Genomic DNA, 25,092 nt, shown 5'->3' on the forward strand with positions numbered 1-25,092 from the left:
GAGGGAGCAGGGAGCCTCGGCGGGGTCCTGCCTATGTTGGGGAGGAGTGTGTGCATGACACGGGCAGCCTCGAGGTCTGTCTCTAGGGCAGCGGGTAGTTTGCTGAGCATCTCTGTCTCAGTACCTTCCTCCCTGAGAAGAAGCCGAGTTTCACCGTCCGCTCCGAGAGATAAGGAGCGCCCCCTGCGGCCGCCTCCGCCACCAGGCTGGTGCGCGCGTTCTTTTTGTACCGACGTGCGGTGGGGACGTAGCACGTCACGACGCCATTACGCTACATGCGCGCGCAGGCGCAGGCGGGGGCGTCTCGCATCCCCGAGAGGGAGCCGACTCCGTCCCGGAGCGATGCTGGAGCGGTCGGAGGAGACCTTGGCCCCGGCCCCGCTGCCTCCGGTAGAGGCCCGAAGGAGGGCCCGCCGAGGTAGGGCGACGCTGGGGCACGCCCGCGCCTCGCGTCTGTCTGAGCTTTGCTTGGTTCTGTCCGCAGCTTCCTGTGGCAAGGGCAGGGAGGGGCCGTGGAGCCCAGGCCCAGTTCTACAGATGAGGAAACTGAGGCACAGTTGCGAAACCCCTGTGTATTGCGCGCCGACTAGGCGCTAAGCGCCGGGGTTACCAAAAAGAACCGGCCCCGGTCCCGCCCTTAGGACCCTTCCAGTCTTCTGAGTAGTTAGAGGTTCAGCGTAGACTTGGAAAGCCAGGCCCAGTGTTTATAGGGGACTGCAGGGAGTGGTCAGAATTGCCCTTCTGGAAGGTCAGTTGAGTGGAAAGGGAGAGGGCAGCCAGGACCCTTCTCCATCCCCTTGCCTACAGCACTCCTGCCACCGTGGTGGAGGGGGAGGAGATGAGGTGGTGAGTGTCTGCACCAGGCTGGGGCAGGGGCGCAGGAGGGATGCTGTTGGTGAAATGGACAGGTGTAGCCCCATGTTGGATAAGGATGACAGGCTGTGGCGCCATCTTAGCTGAGGTGGACAGGCTGTGGCGCCACATTGGGTAAGGAGGACAGGCTGTGGCGCCACATTGGGTAAGGAGGACAAGCTGTGGCGCCACATTGGGTAAGGAGGACAGGCTGTGGCGCCACATTGGGTAAGGAGAACAAGCTGTGGCGCCATGTTGGATGGGGAGGACAGGCTGTGGCGCCATATTGGATAAGGAGGACAGGCTGTGGCGCCACATTGGGTAAGGAGGACAGGCTGTGGCGCCATGTTGGGTAAGGAGGACAGGCTGTGGCGCCATATTGGATAAGGAGGACAGGCTGTGGCGCCACATTGGGTAAGGAGGACAAGCTGTGGCGCCATGTTGGGTAAGGAGGACAGGCTGTGGCGCCACATTGGGTAAGGAGGACAGGTTGTGGCGCCACATTGGGTAAGGAGGACAGGCTGTGGCGCCACATTGGGTAAGGAGGACAGGCTGTGGCGCCACATTGGGTAAGGAGGACAAGCTGTGGCGCCACATTGGGTAAGGAGGACAGGCTATGGCACCATGTTGGGTAAGGAGGACAGGCTATGGCACCATGTTGGATGGGGAGGACAGGCTGTTGCGCCATATTGGATAAGGAGGACAGGCTGTGGCGCCACATTGGGTAAGGAGGACAGGCTGTGGCGCCACATTGGGTAAGGAGGACAAGCTGTGGCGCCATGTTGGATGGGGAGGACAGGCTGTGGCGCCACATTGGGTAAGGAGGACAGGTTGTGGCGCCACATTGGGTAAGGAGGACAGGCTGTGGCGCCACATTGGGTAAGGAGGACAAGCTGTGGCGCCATGTTGGGTAAGGAGGACAAGCTGTGGCGCCATCTTAGATGAGGTGGACAGGTTGTGGCGCCACATTGGGTAAGGAGGACAGGCTGTGGCGCCATGTTGGATGGGGAGGACAGGCTGTGGCGCCATATTGGGTAAGGAGGACAGGCTGTGGCGCCACATTGGGTAAGGAGGACAGGCTGTGGCGCCACATTGGGTAAGGAGGACAAGCTGTGGCGCCATGTTGGATGGGGAGGACAGGCTGTGGCGCCATATTGGATAAGGAGGACAGGCTGTGGCGCCACATTGGGTAAGGAGGACAAGCTGTGGCGCCATGTTGGGTAAGGAGGACAAGCTGTGGCGCCATCTTAGATGAGGTGGACAGGTTGTGGCGCCACATTGGGTAAGGAGGACAGGCTGTGGCGCCACATTGGGTAAGGAGGACAAGCTGTGGCGCCATGTTGGATGGGGAGGACAGGCTGTGGCGCCATATTGGATAAGGAGGACAGGCTGTGGCGCCACATTGGGTAAGGAGGACAGGCTGTGGCGCCATGTTGGGTAAGGAGGACAAGCTGTGGCGCCATCTTAGATGAGGTGGACAGGTTGTGGCGCCACATTGGGTAAGGAGGACAGGCTGTGGCGCCACATTGGGTAAGGAGGACAAGCTGTGGCGCCATCTTAGATGAGGTGGACAGGCTGTGGCGCCACATTGGGTAAGGAGGACAGGTTGTGGCGCCACATTGGGTAAGGAGGACAGGCTGTGGCGCCACATTGGGTAAGGAGGACAAGCTGTGGCGCCATGTTGGGTAAGGAGGACAAGCTGTGGCGCCATCTTAGATGAGGTGGACAGGTTGTGGCGCCACATTGGGTAAGGAGGACAGGCTGTGGCGCCATGTTGGATGGGGAGGACAGGCTGTGATGCCATATTGGATAAGGAGGACAGGCTGTAGTGCCTGTTAGAAGGAATAAAGTAGAAAAGGGAGGGAGAAGTCTGGAATGAGTTGAGGATCCGAGCCTGAGGCTCCTGGAGGATGGTATTGAGAGGAAAGGTAGGAAGGTGGCATGGAAGCAATGATACCCAAAGGATCTGTGAGACGTGGTGAAAATAAGCTTTTAGAGAGTCACAATTGCAGATTAGGAGTGAGATTAGAATGCAGCGAATCCAAAAATCATCAATGTCAAGGTGATGATTGGTTATCTGTGCGTGATGTCACCTAGTGAAATAATTTAGGGGGGGGAAATGGGGGCACATGATTATGGATGTAACCTGGATGCACATGTAGCCAAAAAGATTGAGAAGCTCTCCTGGGGAGCGGGAGAGAGCAGTGTCAACAAAACCAGAGAAGAGAGTGTCCTGAGGAGGATGCTAGACCATGTAAGAGGCTGCAAAGGTCAGGAAGGGTAAGGATTGGTAAAAGGCCTCCTGGTGATCACTAGTGGGATAGCTAGGGGGCCTGTGGGTAGAGCAAGTGCTGCAGGATCAGGATGACCCAGATTCAGATGTGGCCTCAGATGTTAACTGTGTGACTGGGGAAATCCTTTAAGTTTCTGAAAGAGACTGAAATGGTCCTTGGTAACTAGAGAGCATTTCCATTGAATGATGAGGCCAGAAGCCAGAGTTGGGAGAGAGATGATAGAAAGTGGAGGCACCATGTATGGATGGGCTTCCTAAAGAGAATGGGGAAGATAGAAGGCAATTTGCTGGAGAAAATGAGATGAAGTGTGCTTGCTGGAGTATATGGGGAGTTTACTTTGGCAAGGAGAGCTTGTGGAGAAGGCCAGGGGTGAGGAGGAGATAAGTAAGAGCTGTTGCATTTTTTTGGTGAAATGTGAATGTGGGAAAAGGAAGAGCACCGGTGTGGTCGGTGAGAAAGGGTGTATAGAGGAGATGGCCTCTGACCAGGGTCACATACCACTCTGTCCTGGGACTGGATGGAGACCTGGAAGGTGTCTTGGAGACCATCATGTCCAACCCCATATGGAGATGAGGAAATTGTGGTAGAGAGAGGAGGAGTCATTTGCTCAAGATCACATAGGTAGTTGTATTGAAAGCCAGATCTTCCAGTGCCCTCTCAACCTCTTTGAAAGCCGTAAGCATGAGGGCAGGACCTGTTTCGGGTGTTGATTGAAATTCTCTCATTTTCCACCCCTCAATAGCCCTACTGGGTGTGAATGGATCTGCTTCATTTTCCACATAAGAGAATTTGGCTCAGAGACATAAAAATAACCTTCCCTTAGTCACCCAGCTTGTGTTTAAGGTATTTGAATCCAAATCATGTCATTATATCTGGTGCCTTTTTGCTTGGTAGGGAGCTGGGCTTGAAGTCAGGAAGCCTTGGCTTCTAATAAGGACAGCCTGGCTGTGTGACCCCGTCAAAACTAATTTCTTGGGTGTTCTGGGCTTTCCCAGATTCTTAACCTAGGATCTGTGAACTTGCTTTTTGTTTTTTTTGGCATTTGACAACTATATTTCAATATAAGAATTTTTCTTTGTCATCTTACACATTTTTTTAAGTGCATTTAAAAACATTCTGAGCTTAGGTTTTATAAGATGGTCAAAAGGCATCCGTGATACCAAAAAAAGGTTAAACAAATACAGACAAACCTTTTCTAGGACTGAGACTTTGAAAAGGCACAGGCCTGCATTTCTTGAGAGGTTCAGTGCTTTCTGACATCCCCGCCTCTCTCCCTGCCCTTTTTCCTTCTAACCAGTGGTCCTCAAACTTTTGTTCTCAATATCTTTATCCTATTAAAAATGATTGAGGATCTGTCCAAAGAGTTTTTGTTTATGTGGGTTATAGTTATAGATATTGATAACTTTAAAAATAAAAACCAATTATAAATTTGTAGACTCTCTGAAAGGATTTCAGAGATTCTGAGGATGCTCTGGATCAGACTTTGAGAACCACTGTAACCAACATTTGAATCTTGTGGTTCAGTGGAAAGCCTTGGATTAGAGCCAAAGGATCTGCTTCAGAGCTGACAGGTCCACAAGATCTCAGGGGAGACTGCCCCAGGGCATATAACCTGAACAAGTCATGGCTTTTCTGGGTCTCCATGATTCTCCTACAGAGGACCTAGGTTTAGATCTTACCCCTGAGGTACACTCCACTTCCTCATCTGCAAAGGGAATTGCAGCTCCATTGATACAGGGCCTCAGTTTACAACTGAGAGCGCTAACGCCCAGGTTCAGGTGCCAGATCTCATCCGGAACAGGACATGTGCCTGTCTCTCCACCTCCAGGGCCTAGCATGGTTTAGCCTGCTGCCTCCCAGCACATCTTCAGTGGCTTGTTGAAGGCAGAGCTGGTGGCACCCCATCTGGGGCAGGTCACTGAACTGGATTTGCCCTCAGGGGCCTCTGGCCTCAAGCACCTGCATCCCTGGCACAGTCAGGACCAGCCTGGGCTCTTCAGCAGATAGGGGCTGCAATGTTGTGTATCCTGACTAGAGGAGTCCTGCAACAGGAGGAAGGTCCTGGCTGAGGTGTTAGCTCTGACACTTAGCCTGCGTGATTCGGAGCCGGCCCCTTCTCTCTGGGCTTCAGATCTGAACTATCTGAGATGAGGGGTTTGCATGGCTGGGTGGTGAGCCAAGGAGGCCTCAGTTCACATCCAGCCACAGACAATGAACTGGCTATGTGATATTGGAGAACGGTGTTTCCTCATCTGTAAAATAAGAATATCACCTTTTACGTGGACCAAATGAAATACTAATTAGCTTTTTCTTTTTAATTTTCAATATTCATTTTTATAAGATTTTGAGTTCTTTTTCTCTCCTTTCCTCCTAACCCTCCACAAGATAACAGTCAATCTTATATGGATTATACATGTACAATCATATTAAACATACTTCCACATTAGTCAGCTTGTAAAACCAAACAAAAGGGAAAAACTAAAGGAAAAAAAAGTGAAATTAGAGTGCTTGGATCTGTATTCAGACTCCACAGTTTTTTTTCTGAATATGGTTAGTATTTTCTATGAGATAATAATTGTAAAGTACTTAATAGAGTGCCTAGCTCATAGTATGCACTATTTATATATGAGCTGTTATTATTTTACTATTAATTTTTTTATCCCATATCTAAATTTATGATCTTGTGTTTTAGGAGAAGTGGAGGTTTGGGATGGATGGGAGAAGAGCACATTTTTCTTTCTGGCCTTGCTTTAAACCAGTATGGACGCCATGAGGAAAAGTAACTTTGGGGCTGGTAATGGATCTGCCCAGACTCTAAATTAAACTCTTTAGTGATTCCTCTTCTGAGACCTATACTGGCCCAAGTGAAGAACTGGAAAAGTTTTCTGCTTTAATTTAGATTTCTTAATCTAATGAAGCCAACGTATTTTTCTATGAAGTAATTCTATCACAGCCATTTCCTTGTTTTAGCAACTTCTTTAGCTTTAGAGGTGCCTGTTTGAGGTCACTTGAAGCACTTAAGTTCCCAGAATTAAGAGCTGGAGAAGACCCTCAACATTATTCCAAGATCCCTTCATTTTATAGGTTAGGGAGCTAAAAAACAGTGAGGAACAATACCTCATTAATGTCACACAGGTAGGAAACAGCAGCTGGCCAAAGATAATAGTAATACTAATCATAATATGTTTATAGATTGGTTTAAGGTTTTCAAAGCCCTTTACATGTGTCAGGGAGGGGGTAGGAGTAGGAGATATGATTCTCCCCTTTCCTCCCATATATATTCTTTGACATCCATTATTTCTTTTGAACCTTGTGTTGGGTACATAGATATCAGCCCCATTTTATACATAAGGAAACAGAATCCACAGGGCTAATGCCTGTCAAAAGTATGATTTAAAATCAACTCCTGACTACATTCAGCACACCATCCATATGAGGCTGGCTTTCAGTACAGGTTAGCCCTACTATCTAAGGTGATGGGCCCAGAGACTTTTCGGGACTGTCTAAGGTCAGCACCTTTCTGACTCTCAGGCAGGTCACTTTCTGCACTAGTCTGCTCACAGATATGCTGGTGAATGCAGCTTCTGAAGGTGGATTAGTTCTCTGCTGTTTGTGCTAATTTTGGCGTAACACTGCCAAGAAAACCCAGGTGCTCCATCCGCCAGCATCACGCCATCTGTATGTGGATCCATCAGTTACAGCAAATGGAGATGTTGTGAATGCTGTGGATGAGTTCTCTTACCTTGGCATTCTACTTTCCAGGGATGTCCACTCTGATAATCAGATGGACTCATGCATTGGCAGAGCTGGCTCAGTGTTTGGGAGGCTCCAGAGGGAAGTGTGGGAGAGGAAAGGTATTGGACTGACCCCCAAACTGAAAGTCTACAGTGCCGTGGTGTGACCCCGTTGTTTATGCCTGTGAAATTTGGACAGGGTACCAGCGCCCGGCCAGGAACCTGAGTCGCTTCCATCTGAATGGTCTTGACAAGATTCTGAAGCTCCCCTGGCAGGATGAGGTACCAGATCCTGAGGTCCTTTCTCCATCTAAACTGCCAAGCACTCCCACTCTGCTGCAGAGACACAGCTCCTGTTGGGAAGCCACATTTTTCAAACACCAAAGGAAGGCTTGCCAGAAAGATTATTTTATGGTGAATTCACACAGAGCAAATGCTCACAGGGTGTTCAGAAAAAGTGATAGGAGGCTACTCTCACAAGGTCTCTCTGAAGAACTTTAGAATCGATTGTATATTGTAGGAGACACTGGGACAGGATAGCCCGGCGTGGCGTGCCATCATCAGAAAAGGGGCTGTGCTCTAGGAGCAAGGCAGAATTGAATTAGCTCCGAAGAAATATGAGATACATAAAATTCAGGGAGTCTATCTCCAATGTTCAGAGGGACAATTTGTGTCCGACCTGAAGCAGAGCATTCTGAGCTCGTATTGGTCTGATCAGCCATAGTTGGACCCATTAATATAGTGATGTCATTCTGGTCCTCTTCAAGAACTAAAGACAACAACTATTGAATCATGCTGGGCTAACATAGTGTGATGGCACAGCAAGCTTCCTATCAATGAAATCAATTCTTTGTAAGCTTCCTTTTTAAAGATGCAGTTAAGCATCCAGGATGTGGGTGTAGGGAACCTGTCCATCCTAACGAATGACATAACTTACCATTTACTCTGTTTGAAATGTAGTATACTACTCACCTGAATTAGTATTTTCCTGTTTGAAAAAGATGATGATATGTTGATATCTGTCTCATCTTAAAAAAAAAAAAACCTAGATATTTAGACACAAGAGTTTAAGCTTATTCTCATTGTAGCCTCCTGTTTAAAATTTTTGTTGTTTTCTAAGACTGTTATACTTAATTTAAACTAAGTAGGTTTTTAAATCCATTTTTCAACAACTTGATAAAATCCTTGTAACTATCTTGTAAATTTTTCTTAAAAAAAAAAAAAAGTTAAACATTGGAAGAAAGTGGGAGCCACACAAGAAAGATTTGTTTTCAGCAGTATGAGTACATTCTAGGAGCTGACACATTTCTTAATGTCTGTTCTACGTCTCTAGTGATGGGTATTTTTTTCATATGGCACGATCTCTGTTTTGAAAGAACATGTACGTTGGCAGTATTCCAGGTGTCCGCTGCTTCTGAGCTTACTACCTGTTGTAGCTTTGAGAAGTAATTTTACACTGCCATCGGTTTTGTTTTTGTTTCTTTAACTGTAACAGAAAGCTTCCAACAACACCAAGAAGGGCTGGCTGAAGGAAAGGGGATGGCTTATTTTGCCAAAGAAGTTCAACTTACTAAAAAACATGAAGAAATGTAAGAATTTTAAAGGCATTTTGAATATATAAATTGTATTAATTTTATTTAATTATTTTGCATGCATTGGGAGATTTTATATGACAAAATGTTCAATCCTGCTTTTTCTGACTTGAGTTAACAGGTTGAATGGAAATACACATCACAGGCTCTTGAAAATTAGAGATTAAAAGGACAAATTACATTTCTGTCATCTACTTTAAATCATGATCACCATTCACCTCACCCCACCACCCGCGCCACAACCTTAGTGGTTAGACCTGGTGTACTTTAAGTCAGGCTCCCATCTTGCCTCTGATGCATATTAGCTATGTGACTACAGGCAAGTCTCCTGGCCACTTTGACCTTTAGCTTCTGCATCTGTGAAACTGAGTTTAAAATGCTTCTTCTATGTTTGTCTCTGTATTGTGGTGGGGCTTAAGTGAGATGTCATTTGTAAAGTGCTTTATAAACCTTAAAGTGCGTTTTCATTCCCTCTATTATTGGAGGACCTTATGCCGTAAAGTTCTGGAGTCTTATTCTGATCCCGAGAGCTTTCTAATTAAAGATTATGGTCACATGTTTTGGAAATCTTTTATTCTATTTGTTACATAACATTTCAGTCATTAGTTTTAGTTATCACAATTTGCTTACTATTAATAACAGAAGGTTGAATTATTAATTACTTCTGAAATAATATATTGCCAATGAGAAATCTTCATATATGTGTATAGTTTTTACATACAGTATAAAGTGTTTTGTCTCTAATTTTTTGTAACCCTGCTTTTAAAATTTTTCTTCTGTATAAACATCTTATTTGTATATATGTATACATATACTCACATATATACACACACACATATATATCCTGTACCCATCATCTTCTAGAAAAAGGAGAAAAATGTTTTTATTGCTTCTTCAAACATATGGAAGTTTAGCACAATTCTAAATGTGTAACATCAGATTCAGGGGGTACTGAAGTGTTAAACAGAAGGTTTCATATAGCAAGTTAAAAATCAATGTTATGTATGTGTGTGTTGAGGTATATATAAGTATGTATGTGTACATAAAGATATATTACAGTATATATTTTCACTCAAAATTAAAACATGTCCTTAAAATTCCAAAATAATTGCGCAAGATGAAAGAGGGAGTAGGAAAACACAATCTTGTATATAAATTACACATGAGGGATATGATAATGAAAATAAAAGCATTTTCTCCAGATTGACCTAAAAAGTCATATTGAAATACATTGCCATTGTCCTACAATATCATGAGAGTTTTAAATAAAGAGTAGTTAAAAGATTTTTTAATAAATTGAGGAGACAATTAAAAAAAAAAGGTTTTTATGGCATGTATTTAATGAACTTATCTATGCCTGTTGATCTTTTCTTTTTTTAGACTAGCACAAAGATTATTGTTACTTCAAGAAATGGAAAATGATCACATTGGTCAGAAGACTGAAAAAAAGGCATCTCACATAAAAGCAGCTAAGCTAGCCTATAAAAGGAATAAAAGCCTTTTAAACGTAAGTTACATGACATGGTAGTTGGTTGTACATTTTCTGAAACTGTCTTTGGGACTATTACATTTTTAAATGAATTAAATAATGAATTTTAGAAATTATTTTTGCTGAGAAACACATAAGCTTTTACAAATATCATTTAATTAATTTTGAGACAGATAAGTACAATTTTTTATTTTTTTACTCACTGAGATTAGAAAACTGAAATATAAGGAAATTATTTTAAAATATTCTCTACATGTAGAAATGACATCAAAATTAGTTTTATGCATAAGGTATACCAGATTTCAGACCATGTCCCATATTTACATCTCGTTGCAGAGCAGTAATGACATCTGATTCATGCTCTGTAAAGTTCTCTTTTACAAAAATAAAGACAGTACACTATGCCCTACTTAGAAATATCCCCAAGAGGTTTTCATTGACTTTGAAAGTGGATTGAGGCTGCATTTATTCAGGAGTCTCCTCACTTCGTCTTCCAGTCCACCCATCTAGAGAAAAATCATATCCATGGAATCTTTAACTGTTTTCCACAGTGTCCTTCTCTTCATGATTTCCTTTGTCCTCCAGCCCAGCTTCCTATGTTCACATCTACCTTCTCAGAAGATTCCATGATAGTCATATTCATTAGGCAATATTCACCTTTTTAGTTATAAAGTAAAGCTTTGAGTTTTGTAATTTTCAGCATTTTCAGAGACAATTGAAATTCCCAATTTCACCGTCGTCTTCCCTTCTAAGACAGTTACTTTTTAGCTTCTCGTGGTTTGGGCCACAACAATTTAAGAGTCACAGCCATAGTGCTACTAAAGCATCTTAGTTTACCATATGTCTTCCTTGCCAATAATGTTTGCACTGTTTATTTTAAAATGGAAAATATATGATAATCTGAATTTCTGTCATGAAATGTCAAAAAGGAAAAAAAAAAAAAAACTTACCCAAATTGGCAGGCTTGTGTTCTAGCCACTAGTAGCAGCCTGCCAAAGTGGTGTTTAATCTTCAAGTGGACTCAGTTTATTCCAGAGTTTCCTATTAGTCAGCAAGTATTTATTGAATGTGCCCTATGTGCTCAGCTCAGTGGGGAAACAAATGCTGTGTAAGACTACACAGTTTATAATCAGACATGGCGTAATCTGGAAACAGTTTAAGGCAGTGTATGCATAGGTGGTCAAGTGTGTGAACAGCTTAGAGTGCACAGGGAGTCTGTGCTATGGGATCCTGGCTTAAGCAGTTCGTACAATCAGGGAACTCCCTGGAGGAAGCAGCAGGGCTCAGACGGAGGCCTCCCAACTGTGAACTTGGTGCTGGGCCCAGGAGGCCACACTGGCTTGTCCTGTGGAAGAGTATTGAGATACGTGATTGTGCACATGGAGTCAGACCAGATTCTATGTGACCCTAAAGGGTCAGAGCTGTTTGAGACTGAAGTTGGATACTAACAAAATGTTAAAAGGCTTGAGGCTGCCTTAAGCTTTAAAGCCACAGTCACCAGGTCCTTATAAAATGACTACTCTTCTAGGCCCTTGGTACACAAACAGCAAGCCCCTGGAGAGCTTCCATTATAACAGGGGGTGTCCATGCATAAAGAGGGAAACCATAGGTAAGGAAGGTGAGGGTCAGTCCCTTTTCAGTAAGATACTGGAGCTGGAATCCTAATCCAGAGAGCACTAATATTTCCTCTTAGACATGATTATGAGACTGGAAACGTGAACTTACTTCAAAAAGCTGCAACAGTTATGAGAACTCTCAGGAACTTTGCCATGTTTATCAGGCACTATTATGTTTACTAATGTTCCCAGAGTACATGATGGAAAGCCATTGGCAGGATTAGGGGAAAGAGAGAGAGAGAAATAGAGAGTGAGAGTGTGTGTGTGTTGCTTAGCATGGAATGGAATGGAATAAGCATTTATTTCATTTGATCAAATGAATTGAGGAAGATTTTGAAACGACTGTATTGATATTCTGGTAGATGACTGAGTGGTAGGAAGAATTGGAATCATAGGATAGTAGTGTTGTGCATACATGTTAAATGGACCTTCTTCTAATATCTGAATGAAAAATGAATTTGTGGGTGGAGAGACAGGAGCCTGGTAAGTTTTTTAAGATATGAGAAAATAGGTAATATGGTTGAGAGAGAAATGATGGTCGTGGTTCAGAGAAGTGGACAATTAAGTGGTCCATCTCACAAGAAATATTAACAAGCCATAATGATGTTTGGGATTCTGAGGTCATGGGATGGCATCTCCAGTACAGATCATCAGTAGGCCATCAATTCTTTCTCATGAAAGTGTTCCCACTAGTGAGGCAATGGAGTGACTGTAAAGGGACTAAAAAATGAATTGTCCACTAGGTTTATCTGACATTGATGTTTCCCAGTCATACAAATAAAATTAAGTCTTTTCAGAGACTCATAGAATCTTAAAACTAAAAGGGATTCTTAAGGTAATTTTGTCCAATGTTTTCTTTTTGTAGATTAATAGCAAGGACCCAGATAGATGGGTTCAGTTATTTACCTAAGGTCTCCCAGTGCATTTTTATTATATTATAGCCTCAGTTTCCTCATTTGTAAAATAGAAGTAATAGCACATCTGGTATAATTCTCACCCAAGTGGTATGGAAATTCCTTTCACTGAGGCAGATGGCAACTCATGTGGAATCTCCTCAATGAGGCTTTAGGAAGCTCCTGGTCATTTTATTCGTCTGCGTCAGAGATTGGAGATATATTAAAGCCTTGACTCCAAATTTGACCTATCATATATTACACTCAGAGGCCTTCTGGTTCTAATAATGAGAGAAAAGAGAAATTTGGGTACAAGGGAGCACTTGAGGGGAGGTTGGGGCTGAGTCCTTATATTTCTTAGTACAATGTGTGTGGAGTGTACCTGTTTCAGATAAATATGAAGAGATTCCAAAGACAAGAACAACAAAAACACATTTGATCTATTTTGTATATTTAGATTGTAGACCTTTCAATCCCTATCAGGGACCACCCTGACCCATTTAAAAATTACCTACTGTGTGCTGAGCATTGTGTTTGCCTCTGGGGACATAAAGGCAAAAAGAAAAAAAAAAAAAGATTTACTTTAAGGAGTTTACATGCTACAACAGGAGACAGCATGTGCAAATATAAATACATAAATGAGGTAATTAAAGACAAATACAAGTTATCACTTTCTAACTTAAAAATTTCAAGAAACCGTGGTTCTATTTTCTTTCTCATTTGCCATAGTTCACAACCCTTGATAGATGAAAATCAAGCTTATGGTAGACCTCTCTGAACTGAACTAGTCTGGTCAGTGTCCACATAGTGCTTAGCAGTCTCCTGGAAACCTTTCCAGCCTGCCCTTGAACTTGATGAAGCATGTACTTCTCTGGCATGGCTTATGAGAAACCAGGGTTACTTCCTGCCATGGTGAGGTTTCAGTGCAGGACTTGAGAGAAGGTGCTGGTTGTAGGCCGTCCTGAATCCTCTTGACCCTATGTGCTAAAAAGCTGATTGAGACTAGACAGCGATGGGTCTGGGATCCTATCCAGTGCGGATCAGAAGCCATCCAGTTGAGCTCATTTTATGCTCTATTTATTCTTGTCTTTCTGGGAATCTTCTTTTGATTATATCTTATTCTTCACAATCTTTCAGTGCCCCTTCCTTTCTGCAGAAGGAGCAATATTTCTTAAAATAGCAATTTATTTTTTCCAATTGCATAGAAAGAATTGTAAAATTAATTTTTAAAAATATTTTTGAGTTCCAGATTTTCTCCCTCCCTTTCTCAACCCTTACTTCTCCCCAAAATGGTAAGCAATTTGATTCAGGTTATGTATGTGCAATCATGTAAAACATTTCTATATTAGTCATGTTGTGAAAGAAGTTTGGAAAAGTTTTGCAAAAGGAAAAAACATGCAAAAATATAAAATGAAAATAGTTTGTGTGGATCTGCATTCAGATTCTATCAGTTCTTTCTTTGGATGTAGAAAGCATTTTCTTTCCATTATGAGTCTTTTGGAATTGGTAGGAGCAATATGTTAACATGTCCTCTAATGCAAGTCAGCTTTGTTGTTTCTTAAAAATTATTGAGACTGTTTCTAAGACTTGGCTAGTACCAGACTCAGAATGTAGACTTTTCACCATTTGCCCAAGACAAGATGGCCTCAGGGAGTTTTCTCTCTGAGGTTTTGTCACAATGGACAATACAGACAAGGGGGTTCTGCAGTCACTGAATTAACCTAAAGTATCTTCTGGGTCTATCCTTTTTGAATGTCTGTATGCTTTTATGGCCCAGAAGTCTCTTTTTGTTAATGATTGAATTATCTCTGCATGTTTTACCTTGATTCAGTGTCAAACCTAAACTACCAAGACACAGGCCTGTGTCAGGTCCACCCCAGAACACTGTCCATGATTTTCTTAGGTCCAAGATGTCACTCTAGTTCTGTTAAGTTTGTCAGAATAATCTCCTTGAAACTGTTATGATGTCCCTTCTGCTTTATAATTTTTAATGACTTGCCATTGAGAATTTTTAGAATACAATCATAATTCCTCATTTAAGCCTCTAGGATTTGGACCTCAACTCCATGCAATGCAGTCAACCAATCAATCAAATAAGATTAAATGTTTGCCTTAAGAAACTTATTCTTTATTGGGGGAAGAAAAAATAATATGTAGTAATAACTAAAAGTGCATTGGATGGCCCACTCTTCTTCGCCCTCCTTTCATGATAGGAAGCATGACCTACTGGATTGGGGATAGGAAGACCCGGGACTCAGATCCCTAGCAGCTAGGTGGTCGTGGGTCATCATTGTATTGGAGTCTCAGTGTCTTTATCTCTATTATGGGGATAATGATATCTATATATTGCCCACTTCACAATATTCTGTAGTGCTGGAGTGAGAAGATGAGATGGAGCATTTTGCTCATTTTAAAGTTGCAGCTCAATGCTAGTTGCTCTTTATCTCCTTTCACTTTCCCTCATCATGTATTAGCTGCTGGACAGGAGATAAGGGGTCCCTTTACAGGGAGAAGCAAAAGAGGTTAAGTTGCTCACTCACAGTCACCAAGAAGTAAATAGACTCCAGCCTCAGGCTCCTATGACTCCCCTTCTTTGCTGACTTAACAGTCACTTTCCCTCCATGGGATCTGGAAAATCTGGTTTAATGCCATCTCTGAGATGGAGCCCTAATCCGAAGTGTCCTCTCTCTTCCCCACATGTCTGGTCCTCGCCTTCTCTGATCATTGGGGTGTGGGCCTCATTGTCCCTTCTGGGACAGCAGGGACCACGTCTCTCTCATTTCTGTCCTGCTCGTTGACGGACAGGCAGACAGAAGAGATACTACCCAAGTCATGTGCGAGTGAATAAACCCATCAGAAAGGGTCAGACATTGACAAGGAGAGCTGCGGCTCTGTCCTTGAGGCTGTGGAAGCCTGGATTGTTCCTACAGACTGAGCCCAAATCTAGACGAAAGACAGTTGTGAGCACAACTGTTCACTGAACTCTGTCTAAAACAGCTCCTCCCCTTCCCTCAGCATGGCTGGCTGAGCTATTTAAAGCGGCTGGAGGGCCGATGATGAGAGAGACCCGAGCCACAGGTGCTGGGCAAGGACCTTTCCTAAGTAGTGATGTTTGACTTGTTCTGGTGAAAGGCAGCAGAGTCTTTCGGAATATCATATTCCAGGCCCTTCGATCCTTTAATGTGGATGCTGCCAGATCCTGGGTGATCCTTATTGTGGCTCCTTGATACTTGAATTGGGTTTTTCTAGCCGCTTGCAGTATTTTTTCCTTTGCCTGAGGGTTCTGGCATTTGGCCACTATATTCCTTGGTGTTTTGATTTTAGGATCCCTTTCAGTAGGGGATCGATGAATTCTTTCAATGTCTATTTTACCTTCTGTTTCTATGACTTCTGGGCAGTTCTCTTTAATAATTTCCTGGAAGATAGTGTCCAGGCTCTTTTTTTCATCATACTTTTCTGGAAGTCCGATGATTCTCAGGTTGTCTCTCCTGGATCTGTTTTCCAGGTCTGTTGTCTTCCCCAGAAGGTATTTCACATCCTTTTCCATTGTTTGATTTTTTTGGATTTGCTTGACTGATTCTTCTTGTCTCCTCGAGTCATTCAATTCCAATTGTTCGACCCTGATTTTCAGTGAGGTATTTTCTTCACTCACTTTTTTAAGATCTTTTTCTAATTGTCCAATTGAGTTCTTTTGTTCTGTGGAATTTTTTTCCATTTCGCCAATTTTGTTTTCCAGTTCACCAATCCTATTTTTCAAGGATTTGGTTTCTTTATCCACTCTCTCTTTAACTGACTTCTCCAGGCTCTTTTGCCAAGCCTTCCTCTCCTTTTGCAGAGCCTCCCTCTCCTTTTGCCAAGTCTCCCTCTCCTTTTGCAAAGCCTCCTTCTCCTTTTGCCAAGCCTCCTTCCCCTTTTGCAGAGCCTCCCTCTCCTTTTCCCATTTTTCTTCTAGCTCCCTTGTGAGAGGAAAGGCAGCAGAGTCAAAGAACAAAAGGATCCTTATAAAGCAGTCTCCTAACAATGAAGCCTGCTAAGTCTTCAGTCACTTTTGATTCTTCATGACTGTTTGTTTTCTAGGCAGAGATACTAGAAATGGTTGGCCATATTCTTCTCCAGCTCATTTTACAGAGGAGGAAACTGAGGCAGAGTGAAGTGACTCATCCAGGATCACATAGCTAGAAGTGGCTACTTAGATTTGATTTTTTTTCCCTGATTCTAGGCCTAGTGCTGTATTTGCCTAGTGCCACCTTGTAGTCCTATGACTATGAATAGTAATCAAATAAAAAATTCATTGTATGAACTGAAGTGATAATTGAGCAATATATCAGAACCAGGTATTCTAAACTTATTTTTATCTATGTCGCTACACAGTGATATTTAAGTATTTGCATTCATAATATGTGTTTCCATAGTCTACTCCCCAAATATAATTAGTTAAAAATTAGAGAGTGGATTCACTCTAAATTTGTATGTATGCATTTTTTTTAAGTATGCCTAATGCTCACCCAACCCATCCTCATCTTCTCCAGCTGATCCATTGTTATTCCTGTCCCCCAATCTTCACTATCTTCCCATTTCTACTGTCTCCCACTGGGCTGGAATTTCTGCCATCCTTTAAAACAAACCACAAAACCTTTTGCCAGATTCTACCCTTCCTAAGTTCTTGTCTGTGCATCTCCATCTTCCATTTTTCTGCCAGACTCTTTGAAATAGTTTGCCTCCAGGCAGTGCCTCACGCCTTCTCTTCCTGTTCTCTAAATTAACTCTGGACAGTGGATGCAGTGCCAGCCTGGAGTCGAGAAGACCCGAATTCATATCTAGCCTTAAGACACTTAATGCCTAGGTGATCCTGGACAGTTCCCTTCACCGTGTGTGCCTCGGTTTCCTTGTCAGTTATGTGAGCTGGCGAAGGAAACAGAAAGCTGCTTCAGGGATTTCTGCCAAGAAAAACCCAAATGAACTCTTCTTTCTAGCTTCTTCCCTCATGAAGCTCGGCTGAACTCACTCCCTCTGGAGTTGGTTGATGAATGACCAGCTTGGGTGGCTGCTCCTCTTGGGCTTACTCCGGGGTCTTCCCTGTCCCACCCTCTCCCTCTCGGCCCTTTGCACCTGCTAGCACCATGGTCAAGGCGCGGGCTGAGTCAGCCCCTCCCGGACAGGGCCCATCGAGCCCTGCTCCCTCTCCTGACTCCTTCCAAGCAGACTGTTAGCCTGGGTCCTGGGAGGCATTTCAAAAAAAAAACCTGTCCAAAGCATAAATTGCTGGCTGTCCCTTCCTCCTACAATTCCAGTGATTTTGGGGGACCTGATCAGCGAGGTTCCCAACAGGCGAGTCAAGCTTCCACCTCTCCCCCAGACCCAGATGTCCTCTCTGTTTCTCACCTCTCCCAGGACTCCCGGGCAGTCACACTGTCACCTCCTAAATTTGTCTTCATTACTCTTCTGAAACAATGCAAGAGCCTCATCAGTCTCTCTGCTCAAAACTCATCCTGGTCCAGTTTGTCTTCCGCAAGCCACCAGAGCCTTTTCTGAAAGCACAGATTTCACTGTGTCACCCTCAATAAACTCCAAGGACTCCCCATTACTTTTAGAATCCAATAGAAATTGTTTGGCGTCTAAGTCTCCACAGCCTGGCCTCCTCCCTTCCTTCTGGTCTTCTTCCAGAGGACTCCCCATAGGGGTCTCAGTCTCCATCTCCCAGCTCTGGGCCTTTTCATCAACTGCCTTTTGGACCTGGAACACATTCTTTTCTTGCCTCAGTCTTTTCCTTCCTTCCAGATACAGCTCAGGCTCTGCCTTTGACAGGGTTTCCCCAGTTACTGGTGTATTTCCTCCCCAGGGTGCCTATGTCCTTTTGGTCAAGTTGATGTCCACATCTACATGTCCCTGTTTTCTCTTCCATTGGAATGTAAGCTCCTTGAGGACAGGCACTTTAACCACCTGATATGAATGCACAATTTAAATTGAGAGAAAAAGAAGGAACATGGAATACTAAGCACAACAATAACAACAAAAACACAAAGATTAAAGAATGTTGGTTCTGAAGTCTGGAGGACCTGAGTTCAAATTTGCCCTGAGACCCTAGACAAGTCATTTAACAATCTCTGTCTCTCATTTGTAAAATAGACATAAAAATGGCACCTTCTCTCCCAGTCCTGTTGTGAGGATGAGATATTTGAAAGCACTTTACAAACCTTAAAACATTATATAAATGTTGGCTATTGCTACCTCTCTACTTGGAGAGAATGGAATAAGAGAATGGAGAATAGTCCAAAGATATCACAACTTGAATTTTGCTTGTTTCCTGCTATAGAGAAAAGAAGTGGCTCTTTGGGACATGCACAGCAGAGAAATAGTTTGTAGATAAAAAAGGATTTGTTAAAGTCCTTGATAAGGACTGAGCACTGTGTTAATTCTGGATATACTGATGGAAGTGAAACAGCCCTGAGGCAACTCAGGTTTCTAGTGAAGTGAATGAAAGGGTAATGGTCTTTAGGACACAAGGAAGAGCATATGGTAGGGTTCCAGGGGAAGAGGGTCTTAAGAGTTTAGCAGCCAGCCAGATGATCAGTCTCATTGGTCATGAGGAGTGGTGCCAAGGCAGGTGGGAAGACTTAGTACTGAGGATGGGTGCAGAGAAACAGAAACATGACATAAAAGTATGTCTTCAGGGGTCTTTTGAGTGACAAAACCTTATTTCTATCGAACCGTTTGACAGGGCCAAGGCCTATAGAAGTCTTCAGTAACTGTGCCTGGGAGAGGGGCCAAGGGCTGCAAATCCACAGTGGTGTGGGACCAGTAATGGCAGCGGGGCTGCTCTTCCAAGCACTTTGGGGATGGCCAGGGATCTTCTAGCTGGATCTAGGCCCTTAGGATTTTTGACTCTTTCTTGTTCTTTACCTCCAGCAACTTGGCATATGCTTTTCACTCTTTGCCTCTTTTTCTCTCCCATTGTAGGCCCTAGTTCAGGTCTTTACAACCTCATCCAGACTGGTTTTTGTTTCTTTATCTATTTAATGTATGTCTCAAATTACATTACATTATATAATGTCACGTTACGTATCTGAACTTTTATTGACATCTTTTATTTTTATGTCACCAACATTTCCCCCAGTTCTGCTTCATGGTGCATTTTGATGTTCATTGAAGTCCTTCCACATTTCTATTGTATTGCAGTCATTATATTGGCTGTTTGTTATAGTGTAGTAATATTCCTTTACATTTATATACTACAGTTTGTTAGCCATTTCTCAAACAATAAGCATTTACATTTTCCTGATTCTTTGTTACCGGGAAAAGTGTTGTTCTAAATGTTTTGGTATGAAGTGAAACCTTTCTTCTATCAATGATCTCCTTGGAATAGATTCCTAATCTCCTCATGCAAATTATTGTGATTGTTTTAATAGATTCCTAACTAGTCTTCCTGCCTCCATTTTCTTTCCTCTGCAATCCACCTTTCACCTTGCTGGTAAAGTAGTCCAGATCTAATTCCCTTGTCTGATGCAAAAATCAGCCATGTAAACTCCTTGGGCTTCCAATTTTAGACTGTCCAGTCCCCTGTCTTATTTTACCCTATTCTATGTCGCCCTTGGTGCTCTAGCCAAACTCTTACTCTTACTCATCATGGCTCGTTTTGTCCTGTTCTTTTCACCTGCTTGTTTTTGACATTTGTACAGATGGACCCCATCCCAGGGAGAGCTCTGAAAGTTCCACCATTTGACATCCTTTCTCTTCTTCAGGACTCAGCTCATGGGTCATTTACTCTGATCAGTCCACATGCACTTAGTTCCCTACCCTGAGCCAGACATTAGGCACACAAGCAAAAATGAAAGAGACCTTTCTCCAAGAAACTTCACATCTCTCCATGATGCTTTCCACTGTATGTCCTGGCTAGAAGTGACTCCCTCCTCCTCAGTTTCTCAGGTCACCCTGTGCCTTTTTTCTACTGTGTATATATTCTATCATATTCTAAATTATATCATAGTTCTTTGTTTAGATGTCTTTCCTCCCCACTAGATTATATATTTTCAGTGTCTTGCACATAGGAAACATTCAATAAATGTTCACTGAGTTGGGCTGAATTAAATTAAACCTGCCATTTTAATAAGTAGTTTTAAACAACTATTCCTGGAATAAGTCTGTCACTCAGTTTATGATTTCTCAGGGTTATATGTTTTTATTTCTGAATCTAATTAAGTCTTTGCTTTGTAGGAGCCATAAAACACTTTTTTATTAAGGTCTCATGAAAACTCAGCGTGCCCCCATCAGGTTTCTGTTGCTGTTGTTATTTTGACTTCACAGTATCGGTAGCTTTCAGCCATCAGATATGGGACAGGCAAGCTGTTTGAGAGGCTTTCTATTCCTAAATTGACTCTTTCTTCTTTAAATCTCCTTCCTCTAGACAGCAGGTGCAGCAGTGGTTGTACAACTTTGGGAAGTCCCTTTAGGGAATTTCCTGTTTTTCCCTTTTACTCTTCACACCCATTCCCTGCTCCCGCCGCCGCTGCCATCTGCTCTCTTTTTTCTCCTGTTCAGCATTGGCTTCTTCACACCCCACTCCCACGCCCCTTCCCATCCCTCTCCGTCTGTCCAACAACCCTGTACTTAGATTTCTCCAGTGTTTGTTCATAGATCGGAGAACTTTCCCTTTTTCTAGCAACTTAAGAAGCTCAGAGAATTGACACAGATTTATTTTTTTGTTTTGTTTATTTTAGCCTCCATGAATTTGAGACTAGTAGTAGTAGGCAAATGGAGCCCAGGTGCTGATCTTTGAAGTAGGCAGCAAAAGGTAAAATCAGCAAAGTTGAGAGGTTGATAAACAGCTTGTTTTAGCTCCAGATTTGGTGTCAGGTCTAAATATTATCAAGATAAGACCTTTCCGAGTTCTAAATAAAGTTCAGGTATTATAATTGTTTTAGACTCTTAAGTCAAAAACAAAAAAACTCCAGAAGTTAAAATTGAATGAAAGCTACTTAATCTTCTTTAAAATGAAGAGCGCATGCCACTTCCAGAGATTTTTAAGCTGTAGAGGTCTGTGAATATTATGAAACTTAGCAGCTCCCCATATCTAGAAGTCATTTCTAGAAGAATCTAAAGTGAAAGATTGTATTTCTAAGAAGCAACAATTTCTTCTTTACATTTTCAGTTTTGATCCATAAATAATCTCCTAATGTGCCTCATCCTTCAGCTCTTCAGCTACCACAATTTTTGTTGATGTTTTGTACTCCCTCTGCTGCTGCAGATTGCATCCCCTCTGCCCGTGGAGTTTAGAAATCTCAGGCTGACAGACCCACCACTGTGGGCAGAGCTGGCTTCACCCGGGCGTGTACAAAAACCTGGATTGCTGTTCTTTTCACATATGATCTTCCAATTGTATCATCCGGGTCACAGAAGGCATCGAGACAGCAATGAGTATGCATTCAGGCTGCTTTGGGGTGACTCAGAGCTGGTCTGAGATTGTGTGGTTTTTGAACTTCAGTTGTTTTAAGGAGTCCATAAACCAGGACCCCTTTATCAGAAACTCCGAGGCAAGTGGAGGTTCTTAGAAAAATTAGAATTAGAAGTAGCCTTTCTATTTAAGGTTGTGGTGCTGCTCCCAGGGTTGTAATTGTTTACCTAATTATGAATTAAGGATTCAGTTCTCACACTGATTTTTCCATCATATCATTACCACAGTGCAAGTAGAATTTGTTTTGGCAAATCATGTACAGATAGGAAACATTTATGTTTGTATACCCGTACTCTTCTTTAAAATATTGATTTCTGTTACAGGATATAAGAACATTAGAAGAGAAACTTGAAAAGAAGTTACATTTACGATCATATCCTGAAATGGTTAATCTTCAGGTAAGAATCTTGGGTCACTTTTACACATCTACATCTAGGCTGTCATTCATTATGTATCCAAATATTTATATATAGACTTTCTAGACTTACCCTTCTGTAAGGATATTTCAAATTTTAAGTGAGTGAAAGATCTATTTATCAAAGTCCTGTTTACTTTTTATAAAATTTTATTTAGATAAAGAGTCTTGTTAAATGAAAATAAGAGACTGGATCTTAAGGTGATGGTATAGAAATCGTTATGTGCATTTCACATGAAATCTGTGTCCTCTCTGCTGGATTTAAAAATAGCTGTTCACAGTCTCTTCACAGAAAGTTTAATAAGTGGCCTGAATATATGTTTGTTATGGAGTATGGCTTCTAAGTGTTATATTCTGTGAAGCTCAAGAACAGATTGGGGGAAAGTTTGGCAGAAACATACATTATTTGATATATGAAAATGTTCATGATGAAAAGGAATTGATTACAGGGTTTTGGAGAGATTGAGGTTATTTTTCTCTTGGAAAGATGGTCTTTGTCTTAATACTCTTTTTCTGTCTGTTAAAATAGGCTCTGATATTTGGGGGATCTTCCATTGTCCTTCAGTTGTCTATTGTTCATAGAATTTTGTCTATGCCATCTAAGATATTAAAGAAAGCTAGAAGCTGGAGTTAAAAAACTTTGTCCCCAGACATGCAGTTCTTTGATTAAAATGATATAGACAGGCTGAGGGCATGTCTATTTCTTTGTTTAACTCTATACCTTACTCTTATTTGTATTGAGTTCACACATACAACATGGTTAATCCAGTCCTGAATAAACTCTCCACCCTAAACCACGATTGGCATTTTTCCTTAGTTGACCTTGAACAGCATAGACCTTTGTGATTTTAATTTTACAAAACTTTATATTTTAAAATTGCCTCAGTGCCTCACTGTGTGTCACCAATGCCATTTCTGCACAGGAGTTCTTTCCCAAAGATAGAGTGATATTCTCTTAACAAAATGTCCCACAAAGTTTTCTCCATGATCTGGCTCTTTTTTAGCTATCCACAACAGAAACCAGACAGCCTCAGCAAAGCCCCTCAGGCCTATCTGTGTTGTATAGACTGCTGTATTACTGTCAGTAAAACCTCATTGGCCCAATTTCTATGAAAAGCCACAGTGGCTTATTGAGGCTAGTGTTGTTTGCCTGGGAAGTCTTATGATTGACTTGGAAATTTTTGTATTATTCAAGTCATAGGAAAAAACTTGCTATTTGTAAAATAAATAGTTTTTCTAAAAGATAAAAAAAAATGGATCCTAGACTTTCCATAGAGAATTTACCCGACTTCTAAGCTATAACATGCTAACTATGATTTGTTGTCTAATATTATATCATAGCTCTAAAAATGAATTACAAAGTAGTAGTTTATATTTTATAATTCCAGTATGAGATTTTCCTCTTAGAAAACCATTTTGTGCTTGATTATTTTTATTGTGAGCTCCCTGCAGATAGGGACCATGTTTGCCTCTTTTCTTATCTCCATAACTTAGCGCAGTGCCGGCACATAGTAGGTACTTACTAAATAAATGCTTATTGACTATTCTAGTTTGAAAATTCTAAGCAATGTTTCACATAACAAATCACACTGTTAGCCACAAGAGGGCGTGTCAAAACACCACAAAACTTAATCAAAAACCTGAACTTCTGCCAATCTCTTTGGTTTTGCTGAGAAATTTGAAAATTGAGGAGTAAGTAGCCAGCTTTCTTCTAAAATTAACATAAAATCTTCTGTAGGAAGATTGCATTCCACATATATATGCATGTATGAGTGTGTGTCTGTATTTAAGGGAATAAACATTTAGACTGTTTTGAAAAGCCAAGTTCCATTGCTTGTTTTGCTTTTTTCCTTTTTGGGTTTTGTTTTGTTTTTTTCAGACTCTCTACTGGGCATTAGTAGAAGAACAAGCCCCCAAGTGGGAGCAGTTTCTTTTAGGAAGAACACAATATCCCACTGGTGTTATATATCAAAATCCAGCAGGAAATGACATCAAAGGTGCTACCGAGAGATAACCACAATAAAGATGTAATTTCTCCTTGGGGGTCTGATATAGAACACCTGTTTAGTAAAGCAAAATGTATCTGCACATTGTATAAATCCAAAGGAATTTGTTCATCTGAATGTCTATTCTGTTACCTAAATATTTGACAATAGGGAGAATTTTTAAATTTAATGGAAATTTTGTCAAACCAGGATTGAAATACATTGCAGCCTTTTTAAAGAATGATGAAAATTGTTTTTACTTTTAATCTGTCATTTCATTAAACTTTTAGGAGTGTAAAAGAAAATTTGGAAAATGAACTGAAATAAATTGTTAAGATGTGTCTGATGTGACTTATTTCATTTTAAAACACTTTTAAATCCATTTCATACCTGTCCTGTTTCAATAACCCTTATGACAGAGCTGTGATTATTACAATTACTAACTTATTTCCTACCTACTATGAAAAAGAAAAACAACATAGTGGTTTGCCCAGTACCTTTTATCTGCAAATGCTTTCTACAATTTACTTTTTGAATAGATTGTCTTGGTGTGAGCCTCCCAGCTTTAAGGAATGCCATTTGGCTTAATTGTCAAAACCATCCATCTATCAGTGACTTGATCAGGTCATAGGCCAGCAGGTCAGTGGAAAGGTTGTTCTCGTTCCTAATCTATACGCTTTGCATTCTATAAATCACTTTGTCTTGAGTGTTTCAAAAAGTAAGAACATCACTTAAATTGTCATTTTTGTTCTCACAATTGTAAGTATCTGTCAA

The 25,092-nt window shown here is 41.9% G+C and overlaps 1 protein-coding gene across 1 annotated transcript; it reads left to right on the forward strand.

The window, feature by feature from the left end:
• The first annotated feature begins 282 nt into the window (after positions 1-282).
• Positions 283-24,659, forward strand: C1H3orf14 (chromosome 1 C3orf14 homolog). Its single transcript, XM_051980045.1, has 5 exons — positions 283-418; positions 8,376-8,469; positions 9,853-9,979; positions 22,242-22,316; positions 24,213-24,659. The coding sequence occupies exons 1-5, from the start codon at positions 343-345 to the stop codon at positions 24,345-24,347; spliced, it is 507 nt and encodes a 168-aa protein (XP_051836005.1). The 5' UTR covers positions 283-342; the 3' UTR covers positions 24,348-24,659.
• The last annotated feature ends 433 nt before the right edge of the window (positions 24,660-25,092 follow it).

This window comes from Antechinus flavipes, chromosome 1, assembly GCF_016432865.1.
Source record: "Antechinus flavipes isolate AdamAnt ecotype Samford, QLD, Australia chromosome 1, AdamAnt_v2, whole genome shotgun sequence".
Taxonomy (NCBI): domain Eukaryota; kingdom Metazoa; phylum Chordata; class Mammalia; order Dasyuromorphia; family Dasyuridae; genus Antechinus; species Antechinus flavipes.